The sequence below is a fragment of the Lepidochelys kempii genome, chromosome 3 (assembly GCF_965140265.1).
Source record: "Lepidochelys kempii isolate rLepKem1 chromosome 3, rLepKem1.hap2, whole genome shotgun sequence".
Lineage (NCBI taxonomy): Eukaryota > Metazoa > Chordata > Testudines > Cheloniidae > Lepidochelys > Lepidochelys kempii.
In genome coordinates, this window is record NC_133258.1 from 73,673,705 (window position 1) to 73,693,995 (window position 20,291).

Sequence of the window (20,291 nt, forward strand, 5' to 3'; positions counted from 1 at the left end):
ATAAATTTAATTTTAAAGGCTTTTTATATTATATTAAATATAAATATTAATGATTTTTCCACTTCATATTGGCTCTTATATTTTAGACTTTGGTGTTATTTTGAACACCAAACACAGAAAATTGGAAAGTAAAATTTTGGTTTTATGAGCCTCGGAGAGCAGGCTAGTTGAGAATTTTCCTACAAAACAGATTTTCACCAGAAGATGCTGACTCGTCAACACTGAAATGCTTCACAGAAACAGTTTCAATGAACTTTCAATAAAACACCATTGCAAACCTGCCTGGTTTCCTGCCAGCTCACCTGCGGGCTGTTGCAAGGCACCGGCTTCCAAGGTCTATGGCTCCAAGGCAGCACTACCTCAGAATCAGGGACCCCAGGACTTCCAGGGTCCACGACTCTTGGACACCCTACCATGCAAACTGCCTCAGGGCAGGGGATCTCAGGGCTTAAAGGCTCCCTGCTGCACAGCCAGAGAGACTGGCAGCCCTGAGTATTCCAGTTCAAGCTGGGCTTGGCTCCTGACTCCTCAGCAGAGGATCTGGAAGCCCTGAGAACCCCAGCTTAAGCCAGGACTCTCGAGGCTCCTACTCTAGAACCTGGCTTCCAACTGGGTGGATTGATTTAAATCATCGATTTTAATCACAATTTCAATCAGCATGCAGAAAACCTTGATATAAACCATCAATTTTAGTCATGGTTTCATTTCTACTTTATAGTTATTTTCCTACTGAAACGTTGATTCTCATTGGCTTGTATCTGTTAAAACATGTTGATCTGCAATTAAATATTAGCCTTTAGAATAAATTTGGTCCTTCTTTTTGCTTACCAGGAAGATAAAGTGTAGTGTATCTATACATATTTATTTAAGCAATTATAAGCTTAAATTTACACAGTCAGTTTCTTAATTTTTCATCATGTTAGAAAATGGTCACTGATGAATTTCTTATTTACTATAGTATTAATTTTTACTTGTGATTACTTGTTTGGATGGAAATGCAAAGTTAATTAAACAACATTTTTATTATTAAATAAAACTACCTTAAATGTGATGGATACATATGAAAAAAAAAGTTTAAATACAAAACATGTTTTGATAAAAACTAACATTTATTAAACAAAGTAAGTATTGTCCGTAATTAGTAAATTAAACTGATTGTTCCTGGTCATCAAGTCAATCAAGATTTTAGAACTAGTAGATCTCATTCTATTCATAAACTGGTGCAGGAAAACAAGTTCTCTTACTTTTTCTACTCCCAACAGGTTTCTTAACTTTGAATGAACAAGTCATTGAACTGAACTAACTAAAGAAACTGAAATGAAGAAAATATTCCCTTGGCACTTGCAGCAGAGGCTACTGCTGTCAAAAGCTGGTTTAGCACTTTAACACCTGGTTGCAGGGGGGCTTAGCAAGTAACTTCCACCACTCAGTGGTTTGACTTTTGTTAAAATGTAGTAGCAAATAAGTACTGTTTAATATTATTTATATAATTTAAATTATTTTAATAGATTACAATAGAACAGAGCTTGCCAATTTATTTTAAATAGTTTTTTTTTAAATTTCAATTAAAAAACCAACTTTTTTTAATTGATTTTTATCTACCCTGCCTACCAAGCTCCAAGGCTCCTGGCTCAATTTTCAGAACCATACATCCTTATTATTGCTATGAAAAAAAATTGTTGACTTTTTTTCCTGCAGGGAGTTTCAAAGTTTACCCTCTTTGTTCCAAAACAGAATTAATTTTTTTTCAGTATTTCCCAAAAAATGGAAATTCCAGCTTTCAACTAGCTCTAGTAAACACATCAAGATATCTGACCAGCCCAGATTCACAGACAGTATATCAGAAGTAGCACAGCTAGTGTCCCAAAGTTCACACCATAAATATATAAGGCTTCTTAAAACCAGTGTCCAAATAACAGGTGGACTGGGGGATAGGGGCAGGGGAGATTGGAAGACTTCTTACAGCCAAAATCAAAAACAGGAAAATCACTAGGTCTCCTTTCCACTACTTCCAGGAGAAATCTAGGGTGAAATCCAGGGCCTCCGTAGAAACTGATGCTAAAATTCCCACTGAATTTAATGTCCAAGTTTTCGCCCTTACTCTCTAAGTCAGTCCAAACTCAGAGGGAGAATGACATCCAAAAACCCAGAACATTCCCTCTTAAGGTCTCATTTTTCTCTGCTCATTAAGAGAACTCGTCTCATCTGAATCCAGCTAAATTCCCCCCATAATTGCATTCCTCTGTTATCTTGGCAGTGAGGGAAGACAACTGTTTAAAACCCAGCCAGACAATATGTAGTTTCTACACACCTCATTCCAAACCCAGTGGCTCCCAAGCCAAAAAAGATTAGTCCTGAGACTGGCAGAGTCCAGTAACCGTCAACCATACCCATCGTGTAAGCATTCATCATGCAGCTAAAGACAAAACTTCAGCTACAACCTTTGGAGTCCAGCAGCAGCAGCTTTTCTAGGTGTAGACAAAGGCACTCTCCTCTCTTAGCTCAGCTGGCAGAGCTGTGCTAAGCTTCTCTGCTGGAAGTCACTCTTTTCATATCTTATACAGCAGTCACTTCAGACAATTCAAAGGCAAAAATCTCCAGCCCCAAGTAATTCTGACTATATTTCCTTAGCCCACAGCAGTGTTAAAATTAACCCCTGCAATGTTCAAAAGTGGCGATTTTTCTCTCCAAGCCCTATTTGGTTTTTAAATGTATGAACAGTACTTTTCAGAATAATGTGGCATGGTCTGTGTTTCGGTTAGAGAAAATACAAAAACAGATGGCCTGTGCACCCCTCTTCACTCTGAGAAATGAACACTGGATAGTTCCCTATATGGGAAACAGAGGAACTGGACACCATTTTCCTGTTTAAATCTACGTGTATGAAATGACTAAGTTAAACAAGCTAAAGAAAAAAATAACTACGTCTAAACCCTATTTAGCATTTTAAAAGCTTTCATATTAGTCAAAGCAGTCCACATTAAAAAACTGAAATTCTTCCACAGATGACACAGGACGAGAGGCAATTTCTGCTAAGGCCCACCTTTGATCACAGTTTAATAAGAGCAAGAACGTGTATAACAGAGTCCTCTATCACAGCTAACTGTTAACCAACAAAAGTAAGCTGAATTCATTCCTAGTATAACTCCACTGACTTCAACAAGCCTACATCAGTGATTACTTTAGCCCCTTATTTTCAAGGAAGATTCCAGGCTGTAATTCAAAAAAAGAGAAAATTAGCACTCACAGCTACCACTCTGAAACTGATCTCCTGTGGTTTGTGACAAAATGTTGTGATTACTTACAGAACTTTGTAAGCATACACAGAACTCTGTAAGGTAACTAAAAGGCAAGATCTATGGAGAAGATTACAGCCAAACTCAGAAAAATATGATGGACAAAACAGTAGTTCCAACACAGAGAAGTTTGCAAACACCAAGATGAACGTATGTAGGAAAGTCTTATGATTAAGGTATTGGACAGGACTTAAGAAAGATGGCATTATAACGAGGCTCTGCCACAGACTTCCCATTTGACCTTTCTCTCTCTCTACCTTAGTTCCCTAGCTATAAAATAAAGATAATACTACTTACTTTCTCCTATCTTTTATCTTGTCTATTTAGATTGTAATTTGTTTGGGGCATGGACTGTCTCTTATTACTTATATGTATGGTGCCAGCCCAATAAGAGGGACGGATAGTCCAGCACTTAGCACTAACATGGGATACAGGAGACCAGGGTTCAATTCTCTGCTCCTCCAGTGTCTGTGTGCCTCAGCTCCTGATCTGTACAATGGTAACAATAGCACTTCCCTACCTCACAGTGGGCCACTGTGAGGATGAACATATTAAAGACTGTGAAGGCTCAGACACTACAGGAATGGGGGCCATATAAGTACTGACAGATAGATAGACAGATAGAGGCATCAGTCTTTAATGTGGCCTCTCAGCATTAAAGCTGGAGAGACATTTTTGACAAAAAGAAATTTTTGTTGGAAAAACCAATTCACCTAAACCAAAATCATTTGCAGAAGAGGCAGTTTTGACAAACTTCCCATTTTGAAACCTTTTTAAAAACCATTTCAAACTGTCTAAATGTCCTGTTTTGACATTTTCAAAATGAAAAAGTTCTCGTTTTCAATTCCAAAAGACTTTGGGTTGAAATTTAATTTATAGTAAAAAAAAAAAAAAATTAAAAGACAAAATATAAACAAAATGTTTAAAAATTATTGGAATGAAATGTTTCAATCAACCTGATCCAAATTATTTTTCAGACTTTCAGTTTGCAAAAATTTGAGATTTTGATTTTTTGTCCCAATTTGGGGTAGGAAATTTTTTTGAAAACTCAAAAAATATTTTGTGGGACAAGAAAAATGTTTCCTGGCCAGCTCTACTGGACACTACCAAAATACAAATAATAAAAAAATAACAAAAAGGCTCCACAGGAGAAGTAGGATTTAAAGGACAATTTTGAAGTAGACAAAGGGTACGGGTGCTTGGGAAAGTGGAGGTTGTTCCAAGTGGAGGTTGCCAAATACAAAAAGGTGCAAAGCCAAGATTAGGATCAGTCAACAGGTGCAGTTAGAACAAAGGAGAGATGGGAAGGGGTGATACAACCAGTGGTGAGCTGGAGCCGGTTCGCACCGGTTCGCTAGAACTGGTTGTTAAGTTTAGAAGCCCTTTTAGAACCGGTTGTTCCACGAGGGACAACCGGTTCTAAAAGGGCTTCTAAATTTAACTGGCCAAAAGTGGTGCCTTAGGCGCCGACTCCATGGGTGCTTCATGCAGAGCACCCACCAGCAGCTCCCTGCCTCACCCCCAGCTCACCTCCACTCCGCCTCCTCCCCTGAACGCGCCGCCCCGCCCTGCTTCTCCTCCCCCCCCCCAGACTTCCCGCGAATCAGCTGTTCGCGCAGGAAGCCGGGGCAGGCTGAGAAGCAGGCCGCAGCTTCCCGCTCAGGCCCAGGGAGACGGAGGTGAGCTTCGAGAGGGGGGAAGAGGGGAGGGCGTGTGTGTGAGGAGGGCCGCCCAAGCCGCAGCAGGTAACCGGAGTGGGGGACGCGCAAGGGAACGACTCCTTCCCCCAGCTCAATTCTGCCACCATCGGCCTGAGTGTGAAGCTGCCACCTGCTTCTCAGTCCTCCCAGGCTTCCTGCAGAACAGCTGCTTTCGCGGGAAGCCGGTGTGTGTGTGTGTGTGGGGGGGGGGGGTGGCAGAGAAGCAGAGCGGGGCGGTGTGTTCAGCGGAGGAGGTGGAGCGGAGGTGAGGTGAGCTGGGGCCGGGCGAGGGATGGGGAGCTACCAGGGGGGTGCTCTGCACCCACCAAATTTTCCCCGTGGGCGCTCCAGCCCCGGAGCACCCAGGGAGTTGGCACCTAAGGCGCCACTTTTGATGTGATCAGTGGGGGAGCGGCTGCTCCCCCTGCTTCCCCCCAGCTACGCTCCCCCGCCCCTAGGAGCCAGAGGGACCTCCCGGATGCTTCCTGGGAGCTGCCCCAGGTAAGCAACACTGGGACTCCCCACCTCGCCCCCTGGCAGGTCCCTCTGGCTTTTAGGTGTGGGGTGGGCACCCACTACGGTGGCCCACGAGACCCTCCTGCCCTGTTCTGGGGGCAGTCAGGGGACAGGGGAGGGGAGTGGATGAGGCAGGGGTCCTGATGGGGGGGGAGGGGGCTCAAGGAACGCAGGGGGGTTGGATGGGGCAGGAGTCCCAGGGGGCAGGGGTGGGCAACGATCCCCTCGTGGGGTGAGGAAGGAACCCGTTGTTAAGATTTTGGCAGCTCATCACTGGATACGACCAAAGTACTCTAATGTTGAAGACATTTTGGCAGACAAGGAAAAGTAGGGACATTTTCTTGGGCTTCTTCCAGCCTTGTTATTAATAAGTGTCACAGTCAAAGTGAGATGAACTAAGATCATCTTTCTCTCTCTATATCTTTCCCAGTTTGTAAACCCAAAGCAGATACTCCTCGCCTTTGGCCAAAGATTAGACACAGCTCCCTTTAGGGTCTGGAAACAATCACCATCGTTTCAGGATCTGGTCTGAGGGAGAGAGCACAGGGGTTATTCAACAGTAAATCAAGGCGATTCAACTCATGGAGCAAAGGTTTGAGTTCAGGATGTGAGCACTGGATTTTTGCATAGTGGTATAGGAAGACCTCAATGCATCAGTCCTTGACAGCAGACTGAGTATTTTAGAATCTTCTAGCAGTATTATTATTTTGTCTGAACCTTTGATTACATTAATGATGATTTAATAAGTAAGTTTTATATTAATCTCAGGCATTACATATAAGACCCGGGCACACAGAATATACTACACCCACAAAAACTAGCATAAAGGAATATTAAGGTTGCAAAGTCTAGCACTCAAAAGTTAGGAAGTGTGAGAATTAAGGTTGCTTGTGGAAGCTTAACTTGACCCCCTTGTGCATCTGCATCATGATAATCTTTAATTACATAAATTACATGATCAACGTGAAGAATGTGGGAGATGCCAGATTCAAAAAAAACAAACAAACAAAAACAAAAACATTGTGAGTAACTCTATTTGAATACTAATCAGTTGTCTGCTACACAGGTACAAAGAGTTAATTCAGTCCGGGGGGGCGGGAGGGATTACTCCTCTGCAGGAAGGCGGAGAATTGCTAATGATTAATGGAGAATAAGTGAATCGACTGCCGGAAGTCCACCTTTGACTTTTCGACTTTTTTCTTCCGTGGACCTAGCGCTGTCTGCATGGGGATTTAGGCTGGCTTAACAACTCCACTCAGGAGTGTGGGTGCTTACAACACACCTGACTAAGGGTATGTCTACACTACGAAATTAGGTCGAATTTATAGAAGTCGGTTTTTTTGAAATCGGTTTTATATATTCGAGTGTGTGTGTCCCCACAGAAAATGCTCTAAGTGCATTAAGTGCATTAACTCGGCGGAGCGCTTCCACAGTACCGAGGCAAGCGTCGACTTCTGGAGCGTTGCACTGTGGGTAGCTATCCCACAGTTCCCGCAGTCTCCGCTGCCCATTGGAATTCTGGGTTGATATCCCAATGCCTGATGGGGCTAAAACATTGTCGCGGGTGGTTCTGGGTACATATCGTCAGGACCCCGTTCCCACACTCCCTCCCCCCGTGAAAGCAAGGGCAGACAATCATTTCGCGCCTTTTTTGTCTGCTGCCAGCCAAAGATGTAAAGGATCGATGGAGTGGGTCAGAACAAGAAATAGACCAGATTTGTTTTGGACTCATTTTCCTCCTCCCCTGTCTAGATCACACTGCAGTCAGTCACAGAGAAGGCGCAGCGACGTTAATCTAGCCATGTATCAATCAGAGGCCAGGCTAACCTCCTTGTTCCAATAACAACGATAACTTTGGTGCACCATTTCTTATTGGAACCCTCCGTGCAGTCCTGCCTGAAATACTCCTTGATGTACAGGCACACCCTTTGTTGATTTTAGCTCCCTGAAGCCAACCCTGTAAGCCGTGTCGTCAGTCGCCCCTCCCTCCGTCAGAGCAACGGCAGACAATCGTTCCGCGCCTTTTTTCTGTGCGGACGCCATACCAAGGCAAGCATGGAAGCCGCTGAGCTCATTTTGGCAATTAGGAGCACATCAACCACCACACGCATTATCCAGCAGTCTATGCAGCACCAGAACATGGCAACGCGATACCGGGCGAGGAGGCGACGTCAGCGCGGTCCCGTGAGTGATCAGGACATGGACACCGATTTCTCTGAAAGCATGGGCCCTGACAATGCATGCATCATGGTGCTAATGGGGCAGGTTCATGCTGTGGAACGCCGATTCTGGGCTCGGGAAACAAGCACAGACTGGTGGGACCGCATAGTGTTGCAGGTCTGGGAGGATTCCCAGTGGCTGCGAAACTTTCGCATGCGTAAGGGCACTTTCATGGAACTTTGTGACTTGCTTTCCCCTGCCCTGAAGCGCATGAATACCAGGATGAGAGCAGCCCTCACAGTTGAGAAGCGAGTGGTGATAGCCCTGTGGAAGCTTGCAACGCCAGACAGCTACCGGTCAGTTGGGAATCAATTTGGAGTGGGCAAATCTACTGTGGGGGCTGCTGTGATGCAAGTAGCTCACGCAATCAAAGATCTGCTGATATCAAGGGTAGTGACCCTGGGAAATGTGCAGGTCATAGTGGATGGCTTTGCTGCAATGGGATTCCCTAACTGTGGTGGGGCCATAGACGGAACCCATATCCCTATCTTGGCACCAGAGCACCAAGCCGGCGAGTACATAAACCGCAAGGGGTACTTTTCGATAGTGCTGCAAGCTCTGGTGGATCACAAGGGACGTTTCACCAACATCAACGTGGGATGGCCGGGAAAGGTGCATGACGCTCGCATCTTCAGGAACTCTGGTCTGTTTCAAAAGCTGCAGGAAGGGACTTTATTCCCAGACCAGAAAATAACTGTTGGGGATGTTGAAATGCCTATATGTATCCTTGGGGACCCAGCCTACCCCTTAATGCCATGGCTCATGAAGCCGTACACAGGCAGCCTGGACAGTGGTCAGGAGCTGTTCAACTACAGGCTGAGCAAGTGCAGAATGGTGGTAGAATGTGCATTTGGACGTTTAAAGGCGCGCTGGCGCAGTTTACTGACTGGCTTAGACCTCAGCGAAACCAATATTCCCACTGTTATTACTGCTTGCTGTGTGCTCCACAATATCTGTGAGAGTAAGGGGGAGACGTTTATGGCGGGGTGGGAGATTGAGGCAAATCGCCTGGCTGCTGGTTATGCGCAGCCAGACACCAGGGCGGTTAGAAGAGCTCAGGAGGGCGCGGTACGCATCAGAGAAGCTTTGAAAACCAGTTTCATGACTGGCCAGGCTACAGTGTGAAAGTTCTGTTTGTTTCTCCTTGATGAAACCCCCCGCCCCTTGGTTCACTCTACTTCCCTGTAAGCTAACCACCCTCCCCTCCTCCCTTTAATCACCGCTTGCAGAGGCAATAAAGTCATTGCTGCTTCACAGTCATGCATTCGTTATTCATTCATCACACAAATAGGGAGATGACTACCAAGGTATCCCAGGAGGGGTGGTGGAGGAGGGAAGGAAAATGCCACACAGCACTTTAAGCACAGCACTTTAAAAGTTTACAACTTTAAAATTTATTGAATGACAGCCTTCTTTTTTTTGGGCAATCCTCTGTTGTGGAGTGGCTGGTTGGCCGGAGGCCCCCCCACCGCGTTCTTGGGCGTCTGGGTGTGGAGGCTATGGAACTTGGGGAGGAGGGCGGTTGGTTACAGAGGGGCAGCAGTGGCAGTCTGTGCTCCAGCTGCCTTTGCTGCAGCTCAACCATACACTGGAGCATTCTGGTTTGGTCCTGCAGCAGCCTCAGCATTGAATCCTGCCTCCTCTCATCACGCTGCCGCCACATTTGAGCTTCAGCCCTGTCTTCAGCCCGCCACTTACTCTCTTCAGCCCGCCACTTACTCTCTTCAGCCCGCCACCTCACCTCCCGGTCATTTTGTGCTTTCCTGCACTCTGACATTATTTGCCTCCACGCATTCGTCTGTGCTCTGTCAGTGTGGGAGGACAGCATGAGCTCGGAGAACATTTCATCGCGAGTGCGTTTTTTTTCTTTCTAAGCTTCACTAGCCTCTGGGAAGGAGAAGATCCTGTGATCATTGAAACACATGCAGCTGGTGGAGGAAAAAAAAAGGGACAGCGGTATTTAAAAAGACACATTTTATAAAACAGTCGCTACACTCTTTCAGGGTAAACCTTGCTGTTAACATTACATACATAGCACATGTGCTTTCGTTACAAGGTCGCATTTTGCCTCCTCCCACCGCGTGACTACCCCCTCAACCTTCCGCCCTCCCTGTGGCTAACAGCGGGGAACATTTCTGTTCAGCCACAGGCAAACAGCCCAGCAGGAATGGGCTATACTGAGTGTCCCTGAAGAAAAGCACCCTATTTCAACCAGGTGACCATGAATTATATCTCACTCTCCTGAGGATAACACAGAGAGATAAAGAATGGATTTTGGTTGAATGCCAGCAAACATACACTGCAATGCTTTGTTCTACAGTGATTCCCGAGTATGTGTTACTGGCCTGGAGTGATAAAGTGTCCTACCATGAAGGACGAAATAAGGCTGCCCTCCCCAGAAACCTTTTGCAAAGGCTTTAGGACTACATCTAGGAGAACCGCAAATGCCAGGGCAAAGTAATCCTTTCACATGCTTGCTTTTAAACCATGTATAGCATTTTAAAAGGTACACTCACCAGAGGTCCCTTCTCCGCCTGCTGGGTCCAGGAGGCAGCCTTGGGTGGGTTCGGGGGGTACTGGCTCCAGGTCTAGGGTGAGAAACAGTTCCTGGCTGTCGGGAAAACCGGTTTCTCCGCTTGCTTGCTGTGAGCTATCTACAACCTCCTCCTCCTCCTCATCTTCTTCGTCCCCAAAACCTGCTTCCGTATTGCCTCCATCTCCATTGAAGGAGTCAAACAACACGGCTGGGGTAGTGGTGGCTGAACCCCCTAAAATGGCATGCAGCTCATCATAGAAGCGGCATGTTTGGGGCTCTGACCCAGAGCGGCTGTTCGCCTCTCTGGTTTTCTGGTAGGCTTGCCTCAGCTCCTTCAGTTTCACGCGGCACTGCTTCGGGTCCCTGTTATGGCCTCTGTCCTTCATGCCCTGGGAGATTTTCACAAAGGTTTTGGCATTTCGAAAACTGGAACGGAGTTCTGATAGCACGGATTCCTCTCCCCAAACAGCGATCAGATCCCGTACCTCCCGTTCGGTCCATGCTGGAGCTCTTTTGCGATTCTGGGACTCCATCATGGTCACCTGTGCTGATGAGCTCTGCATGGTCACCTGCAGCTTGCCACGCTGGCCAAACAGGAAATGAGATTCAAAAGTTCGCGGTTCTTTTCCTGTCTACCTGGCCAGTGCATCTGAGTTGAGAGTGCTGTCCAGAGCGGTCAGAATGGAGCACTCTGGGATAGCTCCCGGAGGCCAATACCATCGAATTGTGTCCACAGTACCCCAAATTCGAGCTGGGAATGTCGATTTAAGCGCTAATCCACTTGTCAGGGGTGGAGTAAGGAAATCGATTTTAAGAGCCCTTTAAGTCGAAATAAAGGGCTTCACTGTGTGGACGGGTGCAGGTTTAAATCGATTTAACGTTGCTAAATTCGACCTAAAGTCCTAGTGTAGACCAGGGCTAAGAGAGTTAAACCAACATAATTTTTTTTAGTGTAGACCAGGCCTATAGGCTGGTCTATACTGGGAAATTACATCACCATAGCTACATCACTCAGGGGTGTGAAAAATTCACACTCCTCAGCAGCATTGTAAAGTCCACCTAAGTCACAGGGTAAACAGTGCTAGGCCAATGGAAGAATTCATCTGTCAACCTAGCTACTGCCTCTTGGCAAGATGGATTACCTATGTCAGTGGGAGAACCCCTCCCGTTCACGTAGACAATGCTACAGCAGCACAGCTGTCCCGCTATAGTGTTTTAAGTGTAGACAAGCCCTTAGCACGAGGTGAATTGATTCCACCCTGAGAGGTAAAGGCATGAGTCTGACATTTAAAAGGTGTGCACAAGGAAAGATTGAGTGACAAGTCAAAGCAACAGTTCACCTTGGAACCATAACAATCGCATACAGTAGAACCTCAGAGTTACAGAAACCTCGGGAATGGAGGTTGTCCATGACTCTGAAATGTTTGTAACAAAGCACAGTTCAGGCTCCAGATCCAGCAGCTGACACTCCAGGCCAGGCTTCAGCAGCAGTTGAACTGCCTACTGAGCCCTGGCATGACTTTGCAAGCTTGTCCCCCTCGCGGCAAGGGGGTGCGCGTGTAGGTGTATGAAAACAGTGTGTCCCCGTCCTGGGCGGAGGGGGGGGGGGAAATAAGTGCATCCCCCTCCTGGCAGGGGGTGGGGGTGAAAGTGCTGCTCCTGATCTGTTGGCTGGCTCTGGCTGCCTTGGGCTGGCGGTCCCAGCATCTTGCTATAAGTGGCTGCGCTGCACATGGGGTAGGGAGGTGGAGCCAGGCAACCTGCCCAGATGTGCCTACTTTTAAGATGCAATACAGGCACATTACAATATTTGCTTCCCCCCCCCCCCCCCCGTCGGTCTTTGCTGCTATCTGATTGGTTACTTCTGGTTTCACTTGGTGTCCGGTTGACTGGTCAGTCTGTAACTCTGGTGTTCATATCTTTGAGGTTCTACTATACTATATTTTCCACAGGACCCCGCCTCATTCAGTGTAAAGAATGGATGGTGCTCTCTTAATGAGCTGCTATTCATTATTTTATTATCTCCTATCTGTTCCACGTGTGGTCCCATGCCTTATTTACTGCAGTATTCAAACCCAGCTCTGAAAACAGACATTAATTATCTCATGGGCTTTTCTGTGCCACTTAGCACTGTGCCATCTGAGTGCTTCACAAACAAATTCAATTATTTTCACAACACCTTAGTGAAATTTGGGGAAGGGGGATATCCCCATTTTACAAGATGGGGAATTGAGGCACAGTGAGATTAAGGTCCAAAGGTCTAAAGTATCTAATTTGAGACACCCAGGACCTGATTTTTCAGAGTACTTAACATTATATACTACTCAAATACAGCCAAAGCCCAGCTCCCATTGGCTTCAGCTGCAGATGTGAGTGCTCAGGACTTTTCTGTAAATCAGACCCCCTGGTCTCAATTGGGCACTCAGAAAGTAAGGAATACACAATTAGCAGCCACTTGTGAAAAGTATAAGTGACTTGTTTAAGAGATAGCATCCAATTCTCTAGAGCAGCATTCAACTGCCCTAACCAGGAAAACATTCTTTCTCTTCATGAAATACACTGCCTCATTCACTGTGCACCTTCCGACTTCTACAACAAATGAAGCTGGGATCCTAAAGACAACCACCTCTTTCAGCCTTAAGCCTGGCATTTCATAGCATTTGTTTGCTTGGTTTTGCAACTTCAATGTTCCTTTAACATAAATTTGTGTTTATGTAATTTCCTAGGTTTTAAAAAAAGCGATCTGAAAAAAATAGAAATTCCATCATGTGGCATCATATTGACACCCACATGGTTCACCAGCAGCGCTGGAACCTTTAGAACTACTGCACAGACCTCTGCCATTTGAGGTAACTAATAGCAGTAGTAGGTTTTTATCTTCTATGTGGACCAACATTAGACAGGCCTCTTTGTCCCAGTCTCCTTGCCCAGCCAATCCCATTCTTCCCCTGGCTCCTTGTCCCAGTCTCCCCCAATTACCAGTCCTAATTTCCCTCTCTTCCCCACCCCCTGCCTGCCAGCTTCCACTTCTAATCTCTCCCTCCAAATTCCTTATCCCAATCCATTCCCCCCCCCCCCCCACACACACACTATGGCCCAAACCCCTTTGCATTGGAGCCAGACAGCTTCCTCCCCCGTGCTGTCTGAACTTCAGCAGAGGGGTCACTGAGAGCACAGGAATGAAAGGCTCCCTGCTTTCAGTTCCACCCCTGCCCAGGGCAGCTGGGAGCAACCATTACAAGGAAAGCCCAATTCCACCTTTATAGCCTTGCTCAGTTGCTCTGTGGGCATGCATAGTCTGATCAGCACCAGGATCATGACCAGTGGGCACAGATTCTTCAGCAATTTTAGCTGCTATAGTCTTAAAAGACTCCACTGAGCCAGCCAAATGCAGGTGGATTTTACAGGGACAGCAAAAGGAATGCTCCTAACACAAACTGCCAAATTTCAAGCCCCTGCTCCAAAGCACCAGGACACTAGAGTTCTCCAAAGAAAAAGCTGCCAATTGTTTTTTATTAGTGCGAAACAATGTATTTTTTCCTAGCCTCATGCTCAGAAACAGCTTAACGGTTTTAGTGAAATTTTTCAAAAAACAAAAACAAAAAAACTACGAAACTCATCCTGCGGCAGACATCTGGCATGGGAAATCTCAGCCCAAATGGATAAAGTTTGGCAAAAAGTCATACATAATTGAAAACAGGATCTTCTAATGGGAAGTGTCAAGCAACCTTAATAATATGCAGTTTATTTAACAGTACACAGCAACACTACATAACAGTTTATAACAGGAAATTAAGAAAAATATGAATGCAATTTAAACTGCAAGGGAAATTACTTAGGCAGAATGTAATTAGCCAGACTGGAATTCAGTGAGAGCACCAACATTAACACCCTTACCTCTTATGACAAGTGGCATTAATGACTGAGTGCAGTCAATGCTTCAGCTTTACACCTCATTTAAAGAATAGAAAACCTACATGAAGCTAGCATCCAATGCAGATAATCATTCTAACATGTTCAGTTACTGAAGCAGTGAACTCAATGAAGCAGTTATGCTGAAGGCGGACAGTCTTAAAACATATGCTACAGCAATAAGTACAGGTTTCAGAGTAACAGCCGTGTTAGTCTGTATTCGCAAAAAGAAAAGGAGTACTTGTGGCACCTTAGAGACTAACCAATTTATTTGAGCATAAGCTTTCATGAGCTACAGCTCACAATATGCATCCAATGAAGTGAGCTGTAGCTCACGAAAGCTTATGCTCAATTAAATTGGTTAGTCTCTAAGGTGCCACAAGTACTCCTTTTCTTTTAGCAATAAGTACATGGACTGCTAACTAGCAGGACTTTCTAGTCCCCTTACTTGGTTTACTGACTGAATCCATGTTTTTTAGATCCATATGCTCAGGGCTCATGGAATAGATTGCAAGCAGTACGCCTTAAAATCATGAACCTTTAAAGGAACTTCGTAACATGAAAAATTAGCGTAACAACACTGATCCATTTTCCAATTTCCATTTTCCACCACCAAATACCTGCATGAGATTACAGGTGTAAATAAAATGTTAAAATATTAGAAAATACAAACCTACCTTTTCCTCTACATTTCCGTTACGGTCAAACTGGTAAAGTGATGCCAGATGAGTAATAATCCACCAGCTAAAACTTAATGGATCTTTGCACTGCACTAGCTCAAAAACAGACATCCCTTCTGCAGTACTGGGTCTTTCAAAGACTTTCTTCAGAAGTTTATTCACCCAGCTCCAAAAAGACTGCAGAGAACAGAGAAAGCCCACCAGGGCTGCGTTAAATGACTTTGTACAATAGATTAAATGATAATCTAAGTCTATGTTAAAGAGATTTCCCTCAATACTATCCTGTTTACTCATTAAGATTGTCCTTTTGGTATTAAAGGAAAAAACAAGCTGACAGTCATTAAAAAAATACTGAATAACAAAAGTTAAGTGGCACCCAGGAAAACCTAGAGCCATTTTAGGATTTTATTCTTCAGAAGGCAAATGGAAAACAAGAGCAGTGAAAGGATGACCATTAGTCATCATGGGAGAACATGCTCCTAGAATTTTTACAGGCTAGCTCAAAAGCACATAGAGCCAGGGTCTAGAAGGTGGTGCATTCTACCATCCTCAAAAGAATGAGGAAAACAGAATCATCTTGCACTGGTGTGGACTGTAGTTGACCTGTCTAACAAAAGAAAAACTGAACTATTTAAACCCTGAAAGTGAAAAACAGTTTATGAAAATATTCTTTAAAAACAAGTCTCAGAATACATAAAATATATCAAATGGAACAGGAACTTTAGACACAACCAAGTTCTCAAAATGGATAACAGTTTGCCTGCACTTCATATAGCAGATAAATAATTATATGAAATAATATTAGCTAGGGAAAGATCTAGTAAGAGAGAACAAGGCCTACACATTTATTTATTTTAATTAAAGGAGCTAGCTTGACATTTTTATATTTATTATGATCTTGTGTTAAAGGCACTGGATGGGGAGTCAGGAGATCTTTTTAAAGTCTGGAGCTCTGCCACAGCCCAGCACAATGGGAAGGAAGGACTGTCCACTGGTTAGCACATTAGCCTGAGAAGTGAAACAATTCCTTGTTCCATCACAGACCTCCTTTGTGACCTGGGGCAAGTCACTTAATCATAGACTTATAGAACTGTACGGCTGGCGGGAACCTCAAGAAGTCATCAAGACCAGCCCAATGAGCTGAGGCCATAGCAAGTAAACTTAGACCATCCCTGACAGGTGTTTGTCTAATCCATTCTTAAAACCTCTAGTGATGGCGATTCAACAACTTTCCTTGGAAGCCTGTTCCAGAGCTTTACTGCCCTTATAGTTAGAAACTTTAGAGTTAGAAACTTTTCCTATTTTCTGACCTAAATCTCCCTTGCTGCAGATTAAGCCCATTACTTCTTGTTCTACCTTTAGTGGACATGGAGAATAATTGATCATTGTCCTCTTTATTATTTGAAGACTTATCAGGTCCTCCCTCAGTCTTCTTTTCTCAAAACTAAATGTGCCCAGGTTTTTTTTAACCTTTCCTCATAGGTCAGGTTTTCTAAACCTTTTATCATTTTCATTGCTCTCCTCTGGACACTCTCCAATTTGTATACATCTTTTCTAAAGTGGGGCACTCACAACTGAGCACAGTACTCCAGCTGAGGCCTCCCCAGTGTTGAGTAAAGTGGGACAATTACCTCCCTGGTCTTACATACAACACTCCTTTTAATATACCCCAGAATGACATTAGCCTTTTTCGCAACTGCAACACACTGATGACTCGTACTCAATTTGTGATCCACTATAACCCCAGAGCCTATTCAGCTGGCCAGTTATTTTCTATTTTGTAGTGTGCATTTGATTTTTCCTTTCTAAGTGAAGTGATTTTTAAGTGATTTTTCCTTTTCACTTGTCTTTACTGAATTTCAGCTTGCTGAACTCATACCAATTCGGCAAGCTCATTTTGAATTCTAATTCTGCACTCTAAACTGATTGCAAATCCTGCCAGCTTGGTGTCATCCTCAAATGTTAAGAATACTCTCCATTCCTTTACCCAAATCATGCAGATGTGCCATTTCTAAAAATGGGAACAACACTCCTCTCTTCAACCACCTTTTGTCTGTCTTGTCTAATTATGTTATAAGATCTTCAGGAATATAGACTTTGTTATGCTCAGCATTTGTACAGCACCTAGCACACTGGCACCCTGATCTTGACTGTGACTTGTAGATGCTACTGTAGCACAAATAATTTACAATCAGAAAATTTTCACTAAAGAGACTTTTTTATGTCTGCTCACATTAAAAATTCTGAATACTCTACCGTGAAGCTGTTTGATGATATACAGACTATGCACTGCAGTAATGCGTATTTAAACCCCATTTGAAAGAAGAACAGTGCTTTGGATTTCATGAAGATTGGCGCTTTCAAAGAAGCTTTTCTGAAATGTCTTCTAATAAATATTCAGGGAAAGATTGTAGCTGGGCCTTGCCGTGCAAATGGCCTAACGGTGGGTGGGTGGGTGTGTCGGAGGGCCAGTTATGCAAGGACTACTGCCCTTCTCTTGTGGTCCCCCTCCCACCTCAATAGAGAGTAACAGCCTCAATTGCCTTGCTTTCCTGAAAACAGGGACTGCTCCCTATCAGTGCCCTGGGCCACAAGAAAACTACTAGTGACAAAACTCAAACCAGGACACAACAAACTCTCAAGAGTGGGGGCTAAGGTGACATAGCTGGCACATTTGTCTCTTGTATGTCAGGGAGCATAATCTCTCCTAAAGCTCCTGATGGGGCAACTCTGCATCACGCTGGATGTGAACTGGTGCATTCATGGCACAATCTGGTGCTTAATTTGGTAATTGACCAATCACTATTTGAATGTTTTGTAAACACTTTCCTATATTTTCCTCATGCTGTGCATGCAGCAATGTTTCCACTTACCTCTGTCTGAGACCCTTTATTTCTGTGGTCCAGCAGATGAATAAGCAGAACCCATAATTCCTTAATGCAACTACAGGGGTAGTGGTGACTAGTTAGAGCCTCCGATGGTCTAACCTGGTGAAGAAAATATGAAGTCCATTCACTCACAGAGCAGCAGGCTATCTGAAGTTGCATTTTACATACTAATATTTCCATTCTCTTTCTTGCAACAATGTAGAATTTATACACAATTACAGAAGATTCTTGTGCAGCGCAATGCACTATTCCATTAACATCTAAAATAAATCATGCACATAGCAAAGGAACCATTATCTACCAATGTACAGTATAAGTAGCATTACTTTTAAGCTTTTACTAAATCAGGTTCAAATGACCTTTCAAAAAAATATTTAATAAGTGAAAGGGATGTTCTAAGTACTAATGAAAAGAAATAGCACTAAATACCAATTCATTGTCTATTAGTGAAAGAGAGAGAAAATGATTGATTAGATTCACTTGATGTTCCTGGGAAGAGAAGTAAAAGCTTCCAAATGATTTAGTATTTATTATTTTTAACATGCAAATCCCTTAATCGTTATGTGTAATGCTAACAGAACAAAATTTGTTCAACTGAGGAGAGTTTTTGTTCATGGGAATATGTTAAAATGCCTCAATGTCCCTACAATATTTCACATAGTAGTATTTTGGTGGTCCTGCAATAAGACATTATTTTAACATGCTCCAAAGAGCACATTTTGAATCATGTGCGTTATCTGATTATTACTTTTTGTTTAGAGAAATTCTCTTTAGACTGATTTTTAATATGTAAAGCAGTCTTGTGGTGAGTTACCTTTCAGTTTCTCACACTCAGAGAAACAGAGATGTGTGTGCACCTAGAGCAGAATCCACAGTGACAACATATCAAAGAATGTGAGATTACTCTACTGGCTGGTATATAGAGCAATTAGACTTCCTAGTTTAGATCTGCTGATGATAGAAGGCTGTGAAGAAAAGTCAGCGCACCAATGTTTATATATACAAATAAAAAAAGAGTTACGCAAAAAAGGGTACATTACACTGCAGCTGGGAGCATGCTGCTCAGGTACACAGAAAAGCACTAGCTCTGGTCAACTAGTGTGATAAAAATAGCAGCGTAGCCAGGGGCAACATGGGCTAGTTGCCTAAGTACACACCCAAGAGGTCCAGGCCAGTTTGTACTCAGGTGGCACGTGCAAGCTGCTGGTCCTGCTACTTTGGCTATACTGCTATTTTTAGCATGCTAGCTTGAACACAGCTAGCTCTTGTCTGTCCACCCAAAGTTTCCCTTGACCAATGTAAAGAAGCTGTAACAGAAAGCTGAGGTTGTTGAAATAGGAGTGGCATAAATATAAAGCGTAATATGACATTGTAAGTAAGCGCCCAGTTAGCTTACTGCCAAGGTTTTAGTCACTCTTTTTGTTCCTTTTGAGAAAGTATGGAAAGATATTTTCTGCATCTACAGCTCACGTTTGGCATGAAACCCAGCACACTGAACTTATTAAATGAGGCACACACTTCAGTTCTGTACACAGTGCATTTCAAAATTACTCTCCCATTCAATTGTCAGATGGTCATGAATAACTACAACACAGTATGAGTTTCTAACAAATAACACTCTTTAAAAATTTGGTATATTAAACCAATGGCAAAATTTTAAAACACCACCACCAAGGGACTGTTTTCCTATGCATCTGTACAGCACCTAGCACAAAGCAGCCCTGATTATGATTGGGGCTTTCAGGTGCTTTCTGCAAAAAAGAAATAAAATAATAATACCTTTGTATATTTGCTGATTGACAAGCTTATCAGATCGCAGAAGAGGTTTTCACAGTGGGCTTCAAATAAACTGATATTGGTTAAATTTTCTCCTGTTAGATTCATGAATTGGTGAGCATACACAATTTGTCCTAAAACACAACAAAAGATCAGATCTCCTTAACACTTCAGCTTGATTCTACGGACACAAAGACAACAATTTCTATGCACTGTATTTGGGTCAACAAGCAATTCTGAGAGGAATATCGTTTTTGTTTACAAGCAGAAAACTTATTTGAGGAAAGTTTTCCCATTCCAAATTAATCCCTGATGTCTTCTCCCTTTCATAAAAGTTTGATATTATTCTAGTTGACAATAGAATGGTTGGCATTATAATATCTACTTTGCTGGCACAATCCCTGCAGTCACTACACTGCAGTAAAGGTTTCTTCATTTGCAAATTCCTCTCAGTAACAAATGCCTCTGTTTGACAAATCTAAGGAACCGTCCCAGATTGAGGTGTCATTACAGAAGGTTTTGGAACAAATTGATAATTTGTACAGTAATAACTCACCAGGACCAGATGGTATTCACCCAAGAGTTCTGAAGTTACTCAAATATAAAATTGAAGAACTACTAACTGTGACACGTAACCTATTACTTAAATCATTCTCTGTACCAGATGACTGGAAGGTAACTAATGTGACGCCAATTTTTTAAAAAGTCTCCTGAGGCTACCCTGGCAATTACAGGCCAGTAAGCATAACTTCAGTACCAGGCAAATT

General features: G+C 43.5%; 2 protein-coding genes across 3 annotated transcripts in view; both read right to left on the reverse strand.

Annotated features, from left to right (window-relative positions):
- MMS22L (MMS22 like, DNA repair protein) overlaps nt 1-20,291 on the reverse strand; it is a 151,157-nt gene that overhangs the window by 104,640 nt on the left and 26,226 nt on the right. For both annotated transcript variants that reach the window (XM_073336800.1, XM_073336801.1), the window contains exons 8-10: nt 19,528-19,658; nt 17,734-17,847; nt 14,858-15,037 (exon numbers count right to left, since the gene is read on the reverse strand). In XM_073336800.1, coding sequence (XP_073192901.1) covers nt 14,858-15,037; nt 17,734-17,847; nt 19,528-19,658 — 425 coding nt within the window. The remainder of the gene's footprint in view (nt 1-14,857; nt 15,038-17,733; nt 17,848-19,527; nt 19,659-20,291) is intronic.
- LOC140908195 (uncharacterized) lies at nt 9,159-11,141 on the reverse strand. The gene is made up of 2 exons (XM_073335154.1): nt 10,249-11,141; nt 9,159-9,660 (listed from the first exon to the last, which is right to left on the reverse strand). Exons 1-2 carry the CDS (start codon nt 10,829-10,831, stop codon nt 9,509-9,511), a joined length of 735 nt encoding a protein of 244 aa, XP_073191255.1. The 5' UTR covers nt 10,832-11,141; the 3' UTR covers nt 9,159-9,508.